Here is a 20,086-nt window from a genome sequence, read left to right as displayed (position 1 = left end):
GAGCCCCATCCGACCACCGAGGCAAGGGTAGGGACAGCCCCAAAGGGAATGTGTGAAAGACAAAAAAAAAAAAAAAAAAAAAAAGAAGAAAATCACAAAGGGATGAAAGACCATAAGGAGGGAACCCTTACAGAGCACCTCCTTCTTCCATTTTAAGCAGGTCTGGTGTCATGTGGGCAGCCCCAGGCTTAGGTCATAAAGCCCAAGTCCTTGGCAGGCCCTGGGACTCAAGCCAAAGTAGGGCTATCAACAGTCAGGTGATGACCTTCATGGGAAGGCATGAAGAGCAGTGAAGAAGAAACAAAAGTGCTCATTATCAACAGGAAATTAATTTTATTTTTAAATCTGAGGGGCCAGAACAAATGAGACTCCTACCCTTGGCTGGCAAACTTAGGTGGTGGCCAAGAAGGTCAGGGAAGAGGACGACAGCAGAGGGGTGGGTAGGAACACGTCCAAACAAAACAGGGGGGAGGCCCTCTTCATTCTGGTGCGGCCTCCATCAAATACCCGTTCTCCGGAGCCAGATACCCATCACCTCCCTCAGACTCCATGTACATGTCTCGGCTTTCATTGCCCAGACCCTCCAGCCCGTTGTCCTGGCCGCCACCACCCCCACCTCGGGCCTCATCCCTGCCCCGTTCGCCACCCCGCTCCCCCCGCTTGTGCTCGCGATCCCGGTCTCGGTCACGGTCCCGACGCCGCTCCCGCTCGCTCCGGTGGCTCCGACGTCGTTCCCGGTCTCGATCCCGGCCCTTCTCCTCTGGACCATCAGGACCATCAGGACCCAGCTCCCCAGGAGGCCCATCATCAGGAGGCGCGTCACCAGCCTCAGAGGGCTCTGCCATGTCGCCACCACCTCCGCCACCACGCAGCTCCTCCTTGCGCTCCCGCTCCCGGCGTGCCCGCTCGCGGCTCCGGCTACTTCGCCGCTTCCGTTCCCGGTCCTTGTCCTTGCTACGCTCCCTGGAGCGTCTCCGCTCCTCCTTGTCGCGACTCCGTGAGCGCCGCCGCCGGTCCCGAGAGCGGGAGCGTCGCCGTTCTCGTTCCTTGTCTCGCTCGCGGCTTCGTTCCCTGCGCTCCCGCTCGCGGTCCCGGTCCCGGTCCCTGTGGGGAAGCGGGGAGGGGCCGGGCCTGGATGAGGTGGGCAGAGGTTTGCGGCAGGGCTCCCCCACGTGACCACCCCCATCCCAGGAAACCAGTTGCCCAATCTTACCTCTCATCATAGCGGGAAGTATCGTCCCGGCCAGAATGCCGGATGTTCACGTCAGCCCCGCCTCTTCTGGTCCCACCTAGGCCACCTCCTGGGGTGGGAGTGGGGGAGAGAGGATCAGTCTGGGCAGGGCGCTTAGGGAAGGGAAATGAGGGGCACCAAAGAGCAAAGGGAAGGACTGCAACCACGTTTAACCGGACAGCCATGCTTTACAGAGATGGGAGCTCTTTCTCAAAGTGCCAGCTGGGAAACACCTGCACTCAGACTCCAAAGCACATTCCCCTCACAGGCAGGTACCACCAAGCCTCGCAAACCCTTCCCACTCAGTGTCCTCCTCCTCACACGAACCAAAGCCAGTGACTTTTTTTTTCTTAATATTTTTAAGATTTTATTTGAAACACAGCATAAGGCGGGGAAGGGTGTGCAGAAGGGTGGAAGATGGGGAGAAGCTGACTCCCCGCTGAGCAGGGAGCCCGGAATGGGGCTCCACCCAGGACACTAAGAATCATGACCTTAGCTGAAGGCACTTCACCAACTGAGCCACCCAGGCGCTCCAAGCCAGTGACCTTTCTAACTGATCTGCCTCAAAGCTTCCAATGGCTTCCCACTGTCCACTTTTCAAACCAGGGGCTCCTGGTTCTTTACGTTCTGGGCGGTTCTCGATCCCCTTATACTCTCCATCTCCTTTCTGCCCCAGTTTGGGTTCATCTCTTTCCCTAGAATCTTATCTTCCCTCTGAACTTATTCACCTGTTACAGGTTAGCCCGAACATCACTTGCTCAGAAAGCCTTCCCTGACCTACCAGATTAAGCTGTTCTTCACTATATACTCACAGACCATATACGTTTCCTTCCTGAAACTTGCGGGGAGCTTCACATTTAATACATCTGTGAGCTGAGGAATGCTTGCCTTTCCCGGCAGACTATTACGCACCACACAAGTTGGGACTGTGTCTGGTTTTGCTCGTTGTCACCAGCACGCGTGGTACAGCACCCACAATATGAAAGTCTATGTAGTGTAGTCAGATGACTGACTGAACAACTTTAAGTAGCAATAGAGAGCTCCTTCTGCAGATGAGAAAACAAAGACAGTCACTTGCCCACGGGGACTTGGCAACGAAGGTGCAGAACTGGGCTAGGGCTCCCAGCCAACTCCAGAACTTGCCCTTTCATGCACCCTTCTGCACCACCCGGACTAGAAGAGAGCTTCAGTGAGGCAGGCCCGAGTTCCGTATAAGGAAATGACTTTTAGCAGTGCCGGTGAAAAAGGAGAAAGGCCACTTGGAGAGCAAACATTCTACCCGGGACGGGCAACCACCGCGCATCTGGAACATCACAGGCATAGCACAGAACAGATTACCGTCTTCCGTTTTCAGGTCATGATCCAGCTATGGATCCCATCATCAATTTGATGGCTTGCAACCGATATATTAAAATACAAAATAAAACAACAGAATATGAAATACTAGTACTACCCGTAGAAAAGATAATTACTGTTCATAAAGCTTTTGTTTTGGGTGATATTTTTCCAAAGATATATACTGGGTCAGATGTACTGGGATTGCTATCACAAAGTTTGAATGCCAACTGAACTAGAAGATTCTGGGATTCCAGCACTCTACAGCAGAAAAGAGCAGACTGTGAAACACTCACTGCACCCTAGAGAAATGAAGGAAAGACAAGAACCTATCTACTGTTCTGAGACTCAGCAGGTGAGAGTATGGTCTAGGCCGCAGAGGCCAGTCCAGGGTGGGAACAGTGCAGGCAGGGGAGTAAAAGCAGGTAGTACCGCACCTGCCTGAGGTGTCGGCCCGGGGAGGACCATCTCTCTTGGAGAGCAGTCACTCACCCTCGCAGGAGTAGGTCCTTCACATGCGTGTTTGGATGGCAGGACCACAGCCCCAGGTCCAGACCCAACGCCGAGCCACTTAGCTCCAAGCACCCCAAAGCATAGAGACTCAACTAGGACTAGGTGTAAGAGCAGAGCAGGCACGGGGTCAGTGCAGGGAAACACAGAAGAGACCGGTTTGCAAAGACAGCAGGCAGGGTGGAAGCAAGCTGCTGTGACGCCAGAGGTGGCTCTTGACAGCTTTAAGGTTTGGCTACCAGGTCCTCTGGAGGCCCACTGGGATCACACACCTCTGGGCTCCAAAGGACCCCCAGAATGCTCTACCAACAAGCTCCTTTATGCTTTAAAAAGCTCAAATGTATTTCTGATACTTGCAACCAAACTGACCTTGACCGACACAGTGAATAACAATCAGAGACAAACAGAGGCTGTCTAGTCTTGCTCTTGACTAAAAAACGTGGTACACAGCTGGTAATCAATGAATAAACAAACGGGCAAGAGCAAAGAATACGTGGATGAGAGAGTGACATTTACAAGCCCTACCACATGCCACTTGCCAAGCTGGGCATCTGGTATGCTGAGCTCAGTGAACTCTGAGGTTATCCCCACTTTCCAGGATAAAGGAAAATGAGGCAGAAAGAGGGGAAAGCCACCAGCTAGTAAGTACACAAGCTGGCATATGATCCGAGACTCGCCTCTCCAGGCCAGAGCTCCCGCTCCTAATCAGTAACCCAGAATGAGAAGACAGCCACCAGGAACGATGATGGTGACAAAAGGAGCTGAAGGAGGAAGGGAGGATGTGATGAGCAGCCAGGCAAGCAGAAAGAGGAAGGGAACACAGAAAGCAGCAGAGGACACAGAAGGGAGTCAGGCCCACCAGGGTCCAGCCGGGACAGGAAGTGCTCACCTAGCCGCCGGGGCCGCCAGCCCTTCACAGTTCGGCCCCTCTCCACGTCCACAAGGACTCTCCTGCCATCAATCTTCTTGCCGTCTGCGTGCTTGTAAGCGGCTGCAACAGATGTGGGGAGGGGGGAGGGGGAGGAGTCCCCAGAGGGTCCTCTAGTCAGGACAGGGCCCAGCTCTGCGGCATCCCCACCCCCGCATCCCCATCAACACACTCTGTGCGCACGCGCACACTCACGCACACGCCCACCAGACAGCCAGGCAACTGACAGCCAGACCAACCCTCTCCCAAACCAGGAGGGGCCTGCTCCATCTCGGCACCTGTTTATCACCCCCCAATCACTATTGGGGGGGAGCAAGACCCCCCCGACCACCATGCCCCTGGGCTCCCAGGCCCTTCCTACTCCCATTCGACAGAGCAGCCCCCTCCCGCCCAGGCGGCCAAAGTCGCTGCAAAGAAACTGGAGGTTAACTTAAGGCCGGACTCTGCTGCGGGGGAGGGCTCCTCCACGACCCCAGGCATGCACCCTAAAACGTCATGCTGGGGGGGAGGCCCAGCTGGGCCGCTCTGCACCCCAGTGCACACCGGTTTTCCTTTTCGTTTTTTGAGTTTTTTGGGGGTGGGGGCGGAGGTGAGCGTGGGGGGAACAGACATCAGAACAGAAAATGAACCAGAAAAGGTGGGAGAATTCTTGAGGAGATGGCAGGGAGCGGAAGGGTGGGTTATGGTGCTCCCAGGGGGCCTGGCGGGGCCCCCTACAGCAGCTGGGGGAGAGGGCAAGTGGGGGGAGGCAATGGGAGGCGTGCGGTGCTACTGACAATTCCTGCCTTACCTGAGCCGACTGACTGCCACCCAATCCCAGCCCCCATTCCATCTCTCCCTCCACACCCCCAGCTCAACACACGCTGGGAGGCCAACCCCCGCCGGAGCCTCTCGGGAAGGGTGAGGAGTAGAGGGGGAGATTCGGGGACAGGCATGTTCCTGCTCTTGGGCAGGGCACAGCGATGGGCAGGCCCGATCCCCGGGCCTGTCTCACACGGGGCGTCGGGAAGGCCAAAAAAGCCCGTTTCCCACCCCCAGCCCTGGCCTAGGGGGTTGTCCTCAACCAACCACAATACCCTGCCCCGCCCCAGCCCTCTCCCCCCCAAATAACAACCAGAGGAAGAGAAAAAGGTGCCATTTACCGATGCCGGCCTTGCGGGTGTCCAAACCGAGCGGGATGGGGGGGGCTCGGCAACTCCTGGGGGCCTGGCGAGGAGGCGGGCTTCCCGGGGGGGGGACACGGGACCGCTTACCTGGAGCCCCCAAGCTTACCTGAGCACGCGCACAGACCCCACACCCACCACCATGGGGTCAGCTAAAGCTACAGGGAAGGGAAGTGGGGGGTTCTAGGGAGCCACAGAGAGGGAGAGGAACCACATCTCCTGCACCACCTGGAGACAGGCAGAGGAAGTGGTGGACCCCAAAAAAACCTCATGGAGGCCTTGAAAGGGGGAAGACAAGGATTAACATCAAGTCTAGGAGCTGGTAAAGCCCTGGGACTCGCTTGTTGAATTTAAAAAGAAGGCTGGGGAGGCCTTAGCGAACCTGTCCACCCTCACCTTTCCCAGTAAAGTCCACACTGAACTAGGCACACGCCCCACCCCCTCGCAGCACATAGAAGGACTTTTCCACCTCGAATTCCACACTCCCTCCCACCACCTGCCACTCAAAGGCTGGCACACAAGGGGACAGCCTGGGGGGTCCAGGAGATGGAGTGCTGCCCGTGATTTGAGGAGGAGGGGCCGTTTGGCCCCCGAACCCAAAGGAGGGTAGTGGGGGAAAGGGATTTAAGGACCGGGAACACAGTCAAGCAAAGGAACCCTGCTCTGGTTCAGTGTCCCAAACCCCAGAAGAGGCCCAACCCAGGAGTACCAACAAAGAAACCATGTGACATGTGTACTTCTAGGCTTCTCTTTCTCTCCCTCTCTTAGGTCTCTAGACAGTGGAAGGGTCTTAAGTAAGATCTACAACACCTTCAGCTGCTTGCAGCCTGTCGCTCGATCCCTCCCACACCCCAAACCCCAATTCCATGCACTCTGCAGAGTCGCTGGGCACCACAGCCCTTTGGTAGGCCTCAACCATGGTAAGGCAGACAGAAAAGGGGCACAGCACCCTGAGTCTAGCAACCACAAAGATTCTCCAGGGCCACCACAGTGACAGCCCCACAGAAGCACGGGGCCCGGGAGCAAAGGGTTGAAGGGTTCCACACGGAGCCCTCGCCCTAGTGCGTCCTGTCTTCAGTATTCCCGTAACCTTGCCGCTGATGTCATGAAGCCAGGTAAGTCAGGGGCTGGGTGGAGCCCAACTGGAGAGGCCGGCTGCCTTTCCCATCAGGGTTCATCCTTCCCTTCCTGGGATCAGCCAGATTATCAGAGAGAGCATATACGGATTGGGGGAAGGGGTGGTAGGAGGGACAAAGGGCACCCAAACAAGGAAAGGGTTCTGGGTGCGGGGAGGCTGAGGGGGCAACTGGGGATGGGAGGAGGGATGCCTCACTGCTCCTGAGCTGCCTGGCTAAGCTGGGCTGGTGTGCGGTGCTGAGTGATCTTACCCATGATACAAACCCTTATACCAACCATACACTGAGGTGTTGTAAGGGGAGCGTAAGCATCAGCTGCAAGCCAGCTGCGTGGTGGCTGCAGTGACAATAAGAACAGTCAATTAATACGGCGGCCCCTGGACACGCCGCAGCCCTGCCCGCCCCCACCCACCCATCCCTGCCCATGTGGACGCCGCCGCAGCCTCAAAGGGGGCTTTGGAGATGTGGGGGCAGGCGCTAAACACGCCTACCAACCCACTGCCCGCTGAGGAACAGGGTGGGGGGCCAGGGGTGGGGAGGTGGAGGGTCGGGTGGCCCAGCCCCAGCTCTGCCGGGGGGGAAGAGAGGGCAGGTTCAAAGGCCAGTCCTCATTCCAACCTGGCCCCCCCAATACTGGTGGGGGGGAATGGGGAGAGGCTCCCCGAACATCCGACCCCTCCCCCCCACCTCCAGCTGGCCCCAGCCCCGACCCAGTTCCCTCCTTGCCCCTGAGGTTCAACGTGTGACACTTACCTCCCCAGGTTCACACACACACACACGTTGTGGGGGATTTTGGTTTTTGTTTTTTAAAAAACACGTATATAAAAAAAAAAAAGATATATCAGAAACAGAGGGAGGAGGAGAAAAGACATCGCTAATGTCAGGTTTGGCAGGGTGGGAGGTGGGGACAGACGACGGGAAGGGGCTGGGCAGCAGAGAAGAGAGAGGGTCAGAGGGCAGGGCTCAGGCCGGAGGTACTCACAATGCATGTCTCGCTCATGTTCGTACTCGATGAAGGCATAGCCGCGGGGCTTTCCTGACCGCTTACTGTACACCATGTGTATCTGGGGGGCAAGAAGGGGGGCACAGGCAGAGATTGGTTCTCAAAGAAATCCCACCCATTCAAACGCAGATGCCTTGGACCCTCTCCCTGTCCTCAAGAGCCCAGAGTGACTAAGGCTCGGATGGTGCTGGGCTCAGCAGTGACTGCGCACAATGACCTCCAGCCCTCACCACTGCCCAGAGAACTTAAGTGACTTTTCAACGGATTCAAGACATGTCAGTTCAACATAAAGCTTTGCCCTAAAACAGGAGTCAACACACACATTTGCACTTTTTCTCTAAAGGACCAGACAGCAGATACTTCCAGCTCTGAGGGCCTCAGTCTGTCAACTACCCAAGTGTCTTACAGGAACAGCAGCCAGAGGACAGTGAGCAAGTGGGCTTGGCTGGTTACCAAATAAGCCCTTATTTACAAATAGTAAGTTTACAGTTTGCCGACTTCTTAGCTTTACTCCTGCTACCCAGATTCGGCTGTGTGTAAGCACAGGCCACGGCTTCTGAAGCCTCAAGATAACGGGATGCAACCCTGGGGCTGGGAGCCAGCCTTCTCCCTCCCCCCACCCCGTTCCAATTCCAGTAGCCGAGGCCCCAGTTCACTCACTCTTTTGATGGGTCCGTACACCTCAAACTCTCTCCGGAGCTTGGATTCTGTCGTGTCATAGTTCTACCAGGAGACAGATACACAAAGTTAAGTGGGAGAAGTGAGCCATCCCAAAGCCCTCAGAACATTCCAGGACTTAGCCTGTTGTCCTTTGTCCCACACATAAGCTCTCAGCAGCCCAGGGTTCTAGGCTCCTCTGGGGCTCCAGGGGCGGGGAGCTGGGGACTCACCACTCTAGCCACAAAGAGAGTCTTGAAGGCATCACCCTGAGCATTGGGATCATTGTGAGGGTCCCCTGTGCAGGAAGAACACAATGTGTAAGTACAAGGCATCAACAGGCTTGCCATGTGAGACAGGCAGAGGCCCACGAGACAGAAGAAACCGGCGGCGACCTGGAGACCTCGGGCATGCTCCTCTCTCCAGCTTCCCTAGAACGCAGTGGTCTTTATCTGAGTAGCCAACTGAGGCTGATGGGGGAAGGGGATAGGCTGACCTCAAGCTGACTGGATGGGGCCAGCCTAAATGCCATTTCAGCCCTACACACACGAAGACTCCAGTCCCTTCCTGGGGAACACTAGGTGTCTCTGAGGCAGTGCCATCACTCCAGGTGTCAGTTCCTCCCTAACCTGTGCAGCCGCAATGCCACCCGACGGCAACGCCTGCAACTACAGCCCCAGGGAAACCTTCCATCAAAGCTGGGAGAGAGGCCAGGAGAGCAGGAGCCTTGCTTTCTTCCCGATGCACTATGGCCTGTGCCTCAGGGAGAAAGCCAGGCCACAAGATGCGGATCAGATTCTTACTCCCACAAGGCCACTGAGGAATAACCATCTCTACAGACAGGAACCAAAATCTATTACAGAACTCTTTCCAGGGGCACCTGGGTGGCGCAGTCGTTAAGCGTCTGCCTTTGGCTCAGGGTGTGATCCCCGTGTTCTGGAATCGAGCCCCACATCAGGCTCCTCCGCTATGAGCCTGCTTCTTCCTCTCCCACTCCCCTGCTGCGTTCCCTCTCTCACTGGCTGTCTCTCTGTCAAATAAATAAAATCTTTAAAAAAAAAAAAAAAGAACTCTTTCCAGAGGTGATTCCGATGGCTCAGGCCTGGGAAGAAGTCCTTTTCAGACTATGGTGACCCAACCCCACACAATGGCCCTCGACTCCCACCAGGGCCCCAGAAGCGACCTGCATGCACAGTGCCCAGCGGAGGCGGTTTTTCCATGACACAGGGCCACCCTTAGAATGACCTGCCACATTGTGCGGGAATATGAGAAAAGGAACATTAATAATTGACTGCACATATAATTAGGCCCCGACACTGTGCTGGATGCTGAGGAGTAATCATTTTGCAAATGGAAACAAAACCAACCCCTGAAGCACGGAAGAGGAAGAAGTGTCAGAGCAGCAAAGAGGCCAAGCCCAGTTTTACACCCCAGCCCGACCTCACAGGCCGGGGTTCTAACTCCCAGGCTCCATGCTGAATGTCTAGGCACTAGCTTCTCAGGAAGATAGTCTAGGTGTTGTAGGAAGCCAGAGAAATAAAGTTCCAGATCTGTTTCCGGTGAGAGGGCTACACTGCAAACATAAATCAAGTGCAAGCTGACTTGAGAGAATTTACTACAACTCAGTGGACTGAGCCCATTTAAAGGAACTACCTGGAAACTAATGGCAGCCTTTGAAGACAACCCCATCTTTGAGCCTGCCCCCTTCAGTTGCTCACCCTACCTCGTCCCTCTGCGCTGTCATTTTCTGTGCCCTGGTCTCTCAAACTGCACCAGGCCGCTCTCATCCATTCATCTAACGGGTACCTGTGAAGTACTAGCAAGTGCCTGGAGCTGTCATTAAGGTGTCGGGGATTCAAAATGAACCAGACAGGGGCGCCTGGGTGGCACAGCGGTTAAAGCGTCTGCCTTGGGCTCAGGGCGTGATCCCGGCGTTATGGGATCGAGCCCCACATCAGGCTCCTCCGCTGGGAGCCTGCTTCTTCCTCTCCCACTCCCCCTGCTTGTGTTCCCTCTCTCGCTGGCTGTCTCTATCTCTGTCAGATAAATAAATAAAATCTTAAAAAAAAAAAAAAAAAAAAACCAAAATGAACCAGACAAAAAAGATCCCTGATCTGCTGGAGATCAGACACAAATGCAGGGAGGCAGACCATAAACAAAATAAGGAAACCACCCAATTCTATCAGTGACAGAGCCAGGCAGAAGAGATGTAAGGGGAAGGTCAGGAAAGGCCTCACTGGGATGAGGACATCTGACTGAAGACCCGGAAGTCTCACAGCAGCAACAGGAAATGCATCTGCCAAGAGCAGGCAGTAGGTGGTCGAACAAGTGCAGCAGGAATGCAGCAGTGGGACCACCGATGGCTGCCTGGGGAGTGCACTTCCTGGCGCGCAGCGTGGAAGTGCCAGCAGCACCGCGGGTACACGGCGGCGGCAGGCTCTGTGGTTCCCGCTTACCCAAGGGGCCCACGAATGTGACTAAAGGTCAAAGTGCAGCCGAGCCAACAGTACCCCTGTACCAGAAAAAAGACCCATCAGCACAATGACGGTGGCAAAGAACTAAAGTTGGTCAGCAGTTCACCAGTCCGCGCACATGCGCACACATACCCACGGCACTTCTTTGTGCTGGCCACTTTGCCTTTGGGAAATCCTTGGCTAAAGGGATTATCTAGGTAGCGACCCAGAGCAGGGGCTCAAAGAACTGTCCTGTGCGGTGGGGAAACCTCATGAGACTTTTGGATGGTGGGGAAAGCATCTCGGAACTCTCTCTCTCTCTCTGTAAGCATATTAGGCCTCAACGAGCCTCGATTTTCCTTGTCTTAAAAATACGAGTAATAACCCCGGCCACGCTTGGAAGCTGTGAGAAATCAATAGTATAAAGTACACCAACTGCTTTGGAAGGGAGGAGGTCCCCTCAAAGGGTAGCTGTTAACTGGGACAAGGCACAGCAAGCTTCTGTAGTGGGGATAGAGGCTCTCGGGGGCATAAAAACCCTCATATACTTGATCCATTCTTTTTTCTTTTCAATTATGCAGAAGTCCAAACACGTAGGGAAGCAGAAAACAATATAATGAAGCTCTAGGAGCCAGCTTCAATTACCAACGCTTGGCCACATTCGTTTCATCTCTAGCCCCATCCCACCAAAGTATTTTAGATCAAACCCCAGATATACCATTTCCAGCTCTGACAGACTTTTTCAGAACCCAGAACCGCCATACTGACATTGCACCTTAACACGTTATGTCAGTTCCTCAACTGCAGACCCAGTGTTCAAATGCCCATTATTTCAAAACCGGATGTTTATGGTTAGCTCATTTAAATCCAGATCCAAACAAGCTCCACGCATGTCACGTGCCTAACAGAGCTTCTGATTCTTTAGTCCACAGGGTCCGCTCCCTGCCCCTTTTCCTTGTCATTTATTGGTTAAAGAAACTGGGTTACAAGTTTGTTGTATACAACTTCACACGTTCTGGATTTGGCTGACTGCACCTTCGTGGTGTCGTTTAACACATCAAGACCCCTGCTTAAAGGGGGGAAGATAACTTCCAAGGGGACAAGTGATTAACCCAAGGCCACCTGGCTCCAAGTGGCAGAATCGGGGTTAAAGCGCACGTGGGTCAGAGCGCAAGGCCCGTGCCCTAGCAACGGACTGGAAAGACTCCCCAGACTAACTGCGGCCAACAACTGTGTGCGCCAGGCCCTACAGGGGAGGGGCCGCCACAGCGAGCAAATCCCATCGAAACCCTGCTCTCTCAGTGCAACCGTGAACCTCCAGGGGAGAGAGAGATTCTCTTCAAATCCCCCATGCAGACTGAAGTGACCACCCTGCGGCGGGACTCGGGGCTTTCAGCACACAATGTGATGCAACATGAGCAAGGAAGGCATGGAAGGCTTGAGAAGCGAGGCCAAATGGGGACACGAAGAGCTGCTACACATAAACGAAGATGTCATCACAGACTGGGGGAACCACCTGGGCAAAAGCCCAATGACAAGACACCATCCAGCAAGAATGAGCCATAAGAAGAGGCAGCTGTGGCTGGAGTGGGAGGGGAGCATGGTGCCCAGTGTGTCTGGAACAGTGTGCAAGAAAGAGACTTCGGTCTTATGCCGAGGGCAAAAGAAAGCTGTTAGAAAAAGGTGGAGTCGTATTTAAAAAAGACCCAAAGAACTTGGTGGAGACAGAGATGTAGATAAACCAGTTAGACTCTGTGTGGGCAGGAGGGAACCTGAGTGGTGGTGGACACGGAGAAAAGGGTCAGATTTGAGACAGAGAGTAACAGGGACAGGCCATGGGGACAGGCTGGGGAAAGGAGGAAAAAAACTGTTAAAAGCAAACTGAGTGGCCCACGATAGAGATCGTGATTTGCAAAGTTGCATGGCTACGTTCCACTGAAGAAAACATCCAAGGAGACCAGGTTGGTGGGAGGAGGAAATTCTTAATGTGGTTTGGACATTGAGTCTGAGATACTTTGGAGGCATCTGAGAATAGACAAGGAAGCAATTGCGGTGAGTCAGTGCTCAGAGAGCTCTCAGCCAGATATCCAGGTCTTTACGTGTTAGGCGTCTGGGGGCACCTGGGTGGCCAGCTGGTTAGGCGTCTGACTCTTGGTTTTGGGTCAGGTCATGATCTCGGAGTCATGGGATCGAGCCCTGTGTCAGGTTCCATGATCAGCTGGGTTCTGCATGGGATTCTCTCCCTCTACCCCTACCCCCAGTTCACACCCGCTCTCTCGCTCTCAAAAATTAAGTAAATAGGGCGCCTGGGTAGCGCAGTCGTTAAAGCGTCTGCCTTCGGCTCAGGGCGTGATCCCGGCGTGCCGGGATCGAGTCCCACATCAGGCTCCTCCGCTGGGAGCCTGCTTCTTCCTCTCCCACTCCCCCTGCTGTGTTCCCTCTCTCACTGCCTGTCTCTCTGTCACATAAATAAATAAAATCTTTAAAAAAAAAAAAATTAAGTAAATAAAATATTAAAAAAAAAAAGGTGGGGCACCTGGGTGGCTCAGGCGGTAAGCATCTGCCTTCGACTCAGGTCATGATCCCAGAGTGGGGATCAAGCCCTGCATCGGGCTGCTTGCTCAGCAGGGAGCCTGCTTCTCCCTCTGCCTGCCTCTCCCCCTGCTTGTGTGTGCGCACCGCCCTCCCCCGACATATGAATGAATAAAATTGGAAAAAAAAAAAGTTAGGCATCTGCATAATTGCCTTGAGGAAACATGCCACTCCAAGAAATAAGGTCCAAAGAGACATGATTCACCAGCCTCACAAGATGCAGAAAAAAAGCCCAAGTCTTCTGACTATAAAGCCCTTGCTCTAACAAGAAAGGATCATCTGAGATTGATATGACCCTCTTGTGAAGTCTGGTTAATGGTTATAATGTATCTGGTCCTGTGCTCCAATTCCTCCTGTACCTGCAAGGGATGGAAAAGTCCTAGCACGAGGGTCAAGGAGCAAAAGTGGAGCCATAACTGCCTCACTGCTTCAGCCCATGACACCGAAGTGGGTTGTAGTAGCCCCTCTGAGTGCGCTCCCCTGTAGGACTTTTAGCCCAAGGTCCCAAGGCTCCCTTCCCGCCAACCCAGACCCCATGCTGTACTCCTTAAACGCCTAAACCAAACAGTGTTTGGCCCACTTTGTGAGCTAAAAAAGTGAACCATCCCATCTTCCCAAATTAGAGTCCTGGGGTGGATCAGTAGGAAACAAACGCAAGAGGGTTTGAAAATATGGGAGAGGAAGAGAAACTTACACATTTTTAGCTCTGTTTCCACTTCCTGCTGTCGCCGCTCAATCTTTTCTCGTCTCTGTCAGGAGAAAGGTGGACAACTGAATGCAGACAGAAGTGCCCTGATGTCAGGGAACATCCTGGAGAAAGTGACAAAAAAGATGTGGGGCCAACAGGCAAAAATAACATACCTTTCTTTCCATGCGTTCCTCCCGAGTTTCTGCTCGAGTTGGGGGAGGGGCATCTCGAGGGTCCTGGGAACAAGAAGAGAGGTGACAGGGTGGGAGGAACAGGGGGTTGCAAGGGACACCCATCTGGAAAACAATAAGCACCCAGCCACTCACCTCTCCCCACCCAATCACACAAGCAAGCATGGGACAGTTCCCAGGCCAATGGAGCTGGGGGAGAGGCAAAGATCAAAAACACAGTCTGCGGACCAGTGCTATCCACAAACCGTTGCTGGTCTGTCACAAGAGAAGTACAGAGATCAGAAGAATTCAGAAACTTCTACAGCAACCAGATAAAGCAGCTTTATGCCCACTGAACTTAATAAAAATTTCATCTTTTATTCTGTGGTCTTTCTTTAAAGATACAAAAAAATCAAAATCATTCCTTTGTATTTATCAACATCACTCCGCAAAAGATTCATCCTTCATCACAGAGATCGGGACCAGGGCTGAAGCAAAAGAAGCTGACATTCGAGTACAGAAGCAATAACTGGACACCTTCTGAGGGCCAGGATAGTTCTCGAAGGGCTCACCAACCGCTCATTAAACTGTAACTGCCACATGACTCGCATCATCAAGGGTGCCACGGGCCTGTAGCCATTAAATTAGTTTAATTAGCTAATAACATTTCCCCAGGAGCGGTTCACCAAGGGTGGCAAATCCTCCTGAGGAACCAGTCTTCTGTTCTCTCTCCACTACCTTCTGCTCTGCAGCTTCCTCCACCTTCAGCTGCCCTTTCTCACTTGACACCATAACTGGCCTCTTCTGACTTCTGGCTGCGTGCCAGCACTTCTCAGGTGTGCTCTGATGCACCTCTGATGTTGTTTCCCCCAGTTTACAAATGAAAGACGGAGGCCCAGAAGCCCAGCCCAAGTCACGTATCTGTGTTTACCCTGCAGTTGTAGAGCTGAAATCCTCAAGCCCATATGAACATCACCCTATTAATAACAAAACTGATGAGCATGGTAACATTGATGACTGCTGACTACTTGCTGCCAAGCCCTGTACCAAGTCTTGCAGTTAATTCCCTGCCAATATTATGAGGAAAGTATTATTATCCCCTTGCTAAAAATGAAGAAATCAACTAAGAGAATACACCACTTGCCCAAGGTCACACAGCTGATAAATCGTGTGGGCCAAGAACTGCCTGACTCCAGAGCCTGAATCCTTAACTACTAGTTACTGAATTTTCAAACAAACAAACAAACAGCCACCCCACAAAGGATGCATTATCAACTCCATTTAAGACAGAGGATCAGAAAGAGTCTCCTGCCTATATCGCACTGCTAGAAAATGGCCAGAAACGGTACTCCCAAATCTAGCTCTCCGGCCCCCCAGGACCCAAACCATTCCAAGTCTGCTCAGTGAACTCACCTCAAACTCTCTGATGTAGGGCGCAATCCCACAGTAAGGTTGATTGTGGTGTTTTTCATGTGGCAGTTTCTCCAAGGGTGGCAGGTATGGGATAGGGTCACGGGGAGCAAAGAGGGCCAGAAGGTTGGGCGGCAGGAACTGGGTCATCTTGCCAAGTCTGAGAGCAGAAGCAGGACAGCATTATGTTAGGGTGACCGGGTAGAGATGAATCCCCCTATAATCCCCTGACTCCCAAGAAAAGAGAGAACGAGGGACAAGGCCTCAGTATGAAAAAAAGGTTCTGTAAGAACACGGCAGTGATCCTACGGCTTAAGGGAAACGCATCAGTCTGAATAAAACATCAGGTTCTTGGGGGGAGGGCTGTGTGAGCGCGGGGCAAGGCCGGTCAAGGAAACAAAGACTGAAAAAGAGTTTCTTAGTTAAGTGTGAGAGTCACGAGCAAGGAGCCGTGAGGCTGAGAGGTTCCCTGGGAGCGTCGGGGGGACTCAAGGATCCTTACGAGGGAGGTCCAAAGCAATGGCGGCTAGGGGTCCCACACCCTGGAGAACAGGTTACGGTGGCGGGAGTCGCACGAAATCTCCGATCAAGGGAAGAGGCTCAGATGCAACAAGCCCCTCGAGCCAGGGGCTTGTGGGTAATAAATAGATCCAGGCCCCCCCACAGACGAAAGGAATTGTGGGTAAGGGTCCAGGCAGCCGCGGAGGCGAGGGAGAAAAAGGCAACACGCCGCAAGGGCCTGTGGGTAAGGGACCGCGGGAGAGCTGCGGGAAGAGGGCCTAGTGCCCAGAGGACTCTGGGTAAGGGGTGCAGAAAGGTGCGGTGGCGCCGGAAGGAGGCCCGGCCGCGGGGAAAAGACTGGGGCCCACCGCAGGGGGTTGTGGGTAGCAGCTCCGCACCCGGTAAGGCCACTCAGTCACACTCACCCGCCGCGCGGCGCCCTCCTCGGCCTGGCGACGGTCCAGGGGCTCGCGGCGGCTGCGGCGGCCCCTCAGCAGTGGGGACTCCTGCTCTGGCTTCGACTCCGGCGGCGCCCGCGTCCGTCTGCCTCCGTCGCCCGCCCAGCGCGCGCACCAGGCCGCTGCTCACGAGCCCGCGCGGCCTCGGCTCGCGACAGGGGCAAGGGGTGGAACAAACCTCAAATCCCTCCGCCGTCCGCGTTGCGCACGCGCCGCGCGATTAAGCACAACCCACACACAAGGACCTGGCGCCGCCGCGGGCACTGCGCACGCGCCGGGTCACTCGCCCGCCCCCGGGCACCTTAAACTTTGCCGCGGCGGGCTGCAGGCCGTAGTGCGCACGCGGGTAGCGCACCAAGCCCTAGCCTTCTCCACCTTGCGCTCCGGGCTCCAACCGCCTCTAAGCGCGAGACTCCTCGATGCTCCGCCCCTTTCACCGACACACTTCCCGGATCTTGTACGCATGCGTGGTTGTCGCGTTTGTGAAATACCCCTCCGCCGCCTAGCAAAGAGTCCCTACGTGAATGGTGTCATTACGTCAAAGTCTGACCTGTTAAATCAATAACTGTTAATCCAGCGGCTAGTGGATGCTGGACGCTGTTAGGGCTCTGGAGATCTAGTACATGACTAAAGGCAAAGTCTTTTTCTTCTTGGAGCTTACATTGTACTGGGGGAGACGATAAGGGCATTTAAAAGGAATAAATTTCGGGGGCGCCTGGGTGGCACAGCGGTTGGGCGTCTGCCTTTGGCTCAGGGCGTGATCCCAGCGTTGTGGGATCGAGCCCCACATCAGGCTCCTCTGCTGTGAGCCTGCTTCTTCCTCTCCCACTCCCCCTGCTTGTGTTCCCTCTCTCGCTGGCTATCTCTATCTCTGTCGAATAAATAAATAAAATCTTTAAAAAAAAAAAAAGGAATAAATTTCAGAGAGTGCCTGGCAAAATAAAGAAGACTAGGGCAGGGACCTCCAGCTGACTGAGTCGGTAGAGCATGTGACTTTTAATTTCAGGGTCGTGAGTTCAAGCCCCCGGTAGAGGGTGGAGCCTACTTAAAAAAAAAAAATAAGGCAGAGTAAGGGGCTTGGGCAGTGAGAGTGGGACTATTTTAGAAAGGGGATAATGGAAGGTTCGTCTGAAGAGGTGAAATCCGATCCGGATGGAAAGAAGATCTGGGCGAGTGAATAGCAAGTGCAAAGGCCCTGATTTAGGACAGATGGCAGGAATTCCAGGTTGTCGGCCATGAGATCCGAGAGCTAGCAGCCGTGTTGCCTAGGGCCCTGTAGACCTGTGAGGAGTTAAGTGTTGTATAAGTTTTTCGGATAGACTCAATGGCCTGTTTAATAATAATTATGGCAGTTATTGTTTCAACCCAACCAGGAGCCAATCAAGGTTAACACATTGCATTTATTTGCATTGATCTCTTTTAATATCGAATAGACACGCACACACACACACACGTGCACACGTGCGCTGACACTTTTTTTTGTTGTTGTTGTTATGTTGGTTTTTCCCAGAGTTTGGACCAGTTTCCAGTAGAACGTCCCACATTCTGGATTTGTCTCATTGTTTCCTCATGGTGTTTAGTTTGTTCCACTAACCCTGTTGCTCCTGTAAAATGGAAATTGAGTCTGAGGTTTTGAATAGGTTGAAGTTAAGCATTTTTGGCAAGAACATTTCCCTGGTGATACCGTGGACTTCATAGCGCATCACGTTTGGAGGTGCATAATGTTAGATGGTCCCACTATTATGATGCTGAGTTTGGCCACCTGGTCAAGGACCTAACTGCCAGATCTCTCCTTCTAAAGGTACATCATCCCCTTGGTAATCTGGGCGGTGAAACTTTGCCACCATGCAAATACTGTGTTCCCCAGCCATCTCTCACCAGCCGTTGATGATCCTTGCCTGCAGCTGAGTATTACATGGGGCAGAGGGCAGATTTTATTTGAAATGAAAGAGGAAGTAACTAAAGGGTTTTGATCAGAGGAGATAGGTTTTTAAAAGATATTTAAAAGACCACTTCATTGGCCATGTAGGGAAGGGGCTGAAGGGACAACAGGAAGATGGTTAGGAGGCTGCATTTTCCAGGGCAGGGATGGTGTTTCGGACTGAGATGGTAGCAGTGGGGTGGAAAGGAGTGTTGGGATTAGGGATGTAGTGTGAAGATGGAGCTCACCCAGTCACTATAGGAGTGGAATTAGTGTATGGAAATGAGGGAAGTTACAAATAACTCCAAGGGACACCTGGGTGGCTCAGTCAGTCGAGCATCCAACTCTTAGTTTGGGCTCAGGTCATGATCTCAGGTCATGGGATCGAGCCCCATAGCAGGCTCCCCACTCAGTGCAGAGTCTGCTTGGAATTCTTTCCCTCTTTCTCTCCCTCCCTGTCTGCCCCTCCCCTCTGCTCACTCTCTCTCTCTCTCAAATAAATAAGTAAATCTTTAAAAAAAATAACTCCTAGAGGGGCGGCTGGGTGGTGCATTCCTTAAGCATCTGCCTTTGGCTCAGGGCATGATACCGGTGTTATGGGATCGAGCCCCATGTCAGGCTCCTGCGCTATGAGCCTGCTTCTTCCTCTCCCACTCCCCCTGCTTGTGTTCCCTCTCTCACTGGCTGTCTCTCTCTCTCTGTCAAATAAATAAATAAAATCTTAAAAAAAAAAAATAACTCCTAGAGGGGGGTGCCTGGCTGGCTCAGTTACTGGAGCATGAGATTCTTGATCTTCGGGTTGTGAGTTCAAACCCCACCTTAGGTATAGAGCTTGCTTTAAAAAAAAAAAAGGAAACAAAACAAAAAACTCCTAGAGGAAATTAAGGAGACAAATAAATGCAACGTGGGATCCTGGATCAGATGATGAACCGGAAAAAGAGCAGTCGTGGAATATTGGTGAAATTCAAGTGAAGTTTGTGGAATTATTGGTTAGTAGTATCATATCAATGTTAAGTTCCTAACAAATTACTATGGTTATGGAAGAAGAAGATTTTCGCAGAAGCTAGGTGAAGGATATGTGGGAATTCTGTGCTATGTTTGCAACTTTTCTGTAAGTCAGAAATTAGTTCCCAATGCCAAGTTTAAAGAAGATTTTAGGGGCGCCTGGGTGGCACAGAGGTTAAGCGTCTGCCTTCGGCTCAGGGCGTGATCCTGGTGTTGTGGGATCGAGCCCCACATCAGGCTCCTCTGCTATGAGCCTGCTTCTTCCTCTCCCACTCCCCCTGCTTGTGTTCCCTCTCTCGCTGGCTGTCTCTATCTCTGTCAAATAAATAAATAAAATCTTAAAAAAAAAAAAAGAAAAAGAAGATTTTAACATTAGCTTGTTATTAAATCCAAGGATTAACCCCAGTCTACCTCTCTGCACAATGCAGATGCTCGCCGCGGTGTTGCTGCCATTAACTGATGCCAGAACTCTTTGCCAATAACTTGAGTTAGAAAATGTCGTTAAAAAGAAAGAAACTCATCAACATCTTTCTTTACTATCTTATCTATATGTTCGTCTCGAAAGCATCTATTCCAACGTGGCATAGCTCCAACTCTCTAGCTCTGACTTGCAGATTCAAGCTCTCCTGTATTTATTAAGGGTAGAAAAAAGTTTTCTTATTTATTTTTACTTTTTTAAAGATTTTATTTATTTGAGAGAGAGCGAGAGAGCACGAGCGGAAGGGAGGGGCAAGGGGAGAGGGAGAAGCAGACTCCTCGTTGAGCAGGGAGCCTAAGGAGGAGCTCGATCCCAAGTCCATGACCTGAGCCGAAGGCAGATGCTTAACTGACTGAGCCACCCAGGTGCCCAGAAAATTTTCTTTTTAAAATGTTCTCCTGTGAAAATAATTGCTTATTTGTTATTTGATCGAAATTATGGAACCAT

General features: G+C 52.7%; 1 protein-coding gene across 2 annotated transcripts; it reads right to left on the bottom strand.

Annotated features, from left to right (window-relative positions):
- Positions 1 to 310: 310 nt before the first annotated feature.
- SNRNP70 (small nuclear ribonucleoprotein U1 subunit 70) lies at positions 311 to 16,685 on the bottom strand. Of its 2 annotated transcripts, none has more exons than XM_026481862.4 (10): positions 16,203 to 16,685; positions 15,280 to 15,436; positions 13,870 to 13,932; positions 13,703 to 13,757; positions 8,197 to 8,261; positions 7,967 to 8,029; positions 7,286 to 7,367; positions 3,966 to 4,067; positions 1,214 to 1,301; positions 311 to 1,131 (listed from the first exon to the last, which is right to left on the bottom strand). In XM_026481862.4, the coding sequence occupies exons 2-10, from the start codon at positions 15,424 to 15,426 to the stop codon at positions 480 to 482; spliced, it is 1,317 nt and encodes a 438-aa protein (XP_026337647.1). In that variant the 5' UTR covers positions 15,427 to 15,436; positions 16,203 to 16,685; the 3' UTR covers positions 311 to 479. The 2 variants fall into 2 exon arrangements, with proteins under 2 accessions (XP_026337647.1, XP_026337649.1); XM_026481864.4 differs by having other exon boundaries at positions 311 to 1,104; positions 16,203 to 16,414.
- Positions 16,686 to 20,086: the final 3,401 nt, after the last annotated feature.

Source organism: Ursus arctos, unplaced genomic scaffold (genome assembly GCF_023065955.2).
Source record: "Ursus arctos isolate Adak ecotype North America unplaced genomic scaffold, UrsArc2.0 scaffold_19, whole genome shotgun sequence".
Taxonomy (NCBI): Eukaryota; Metazoa; Chordata; class Mammalia; order Carnivora; family Ursidae; genus Ursus; species Ursus arctos.
This window is presented reverse-complemented; position numbering and strand designations above follow the sequence as displayed.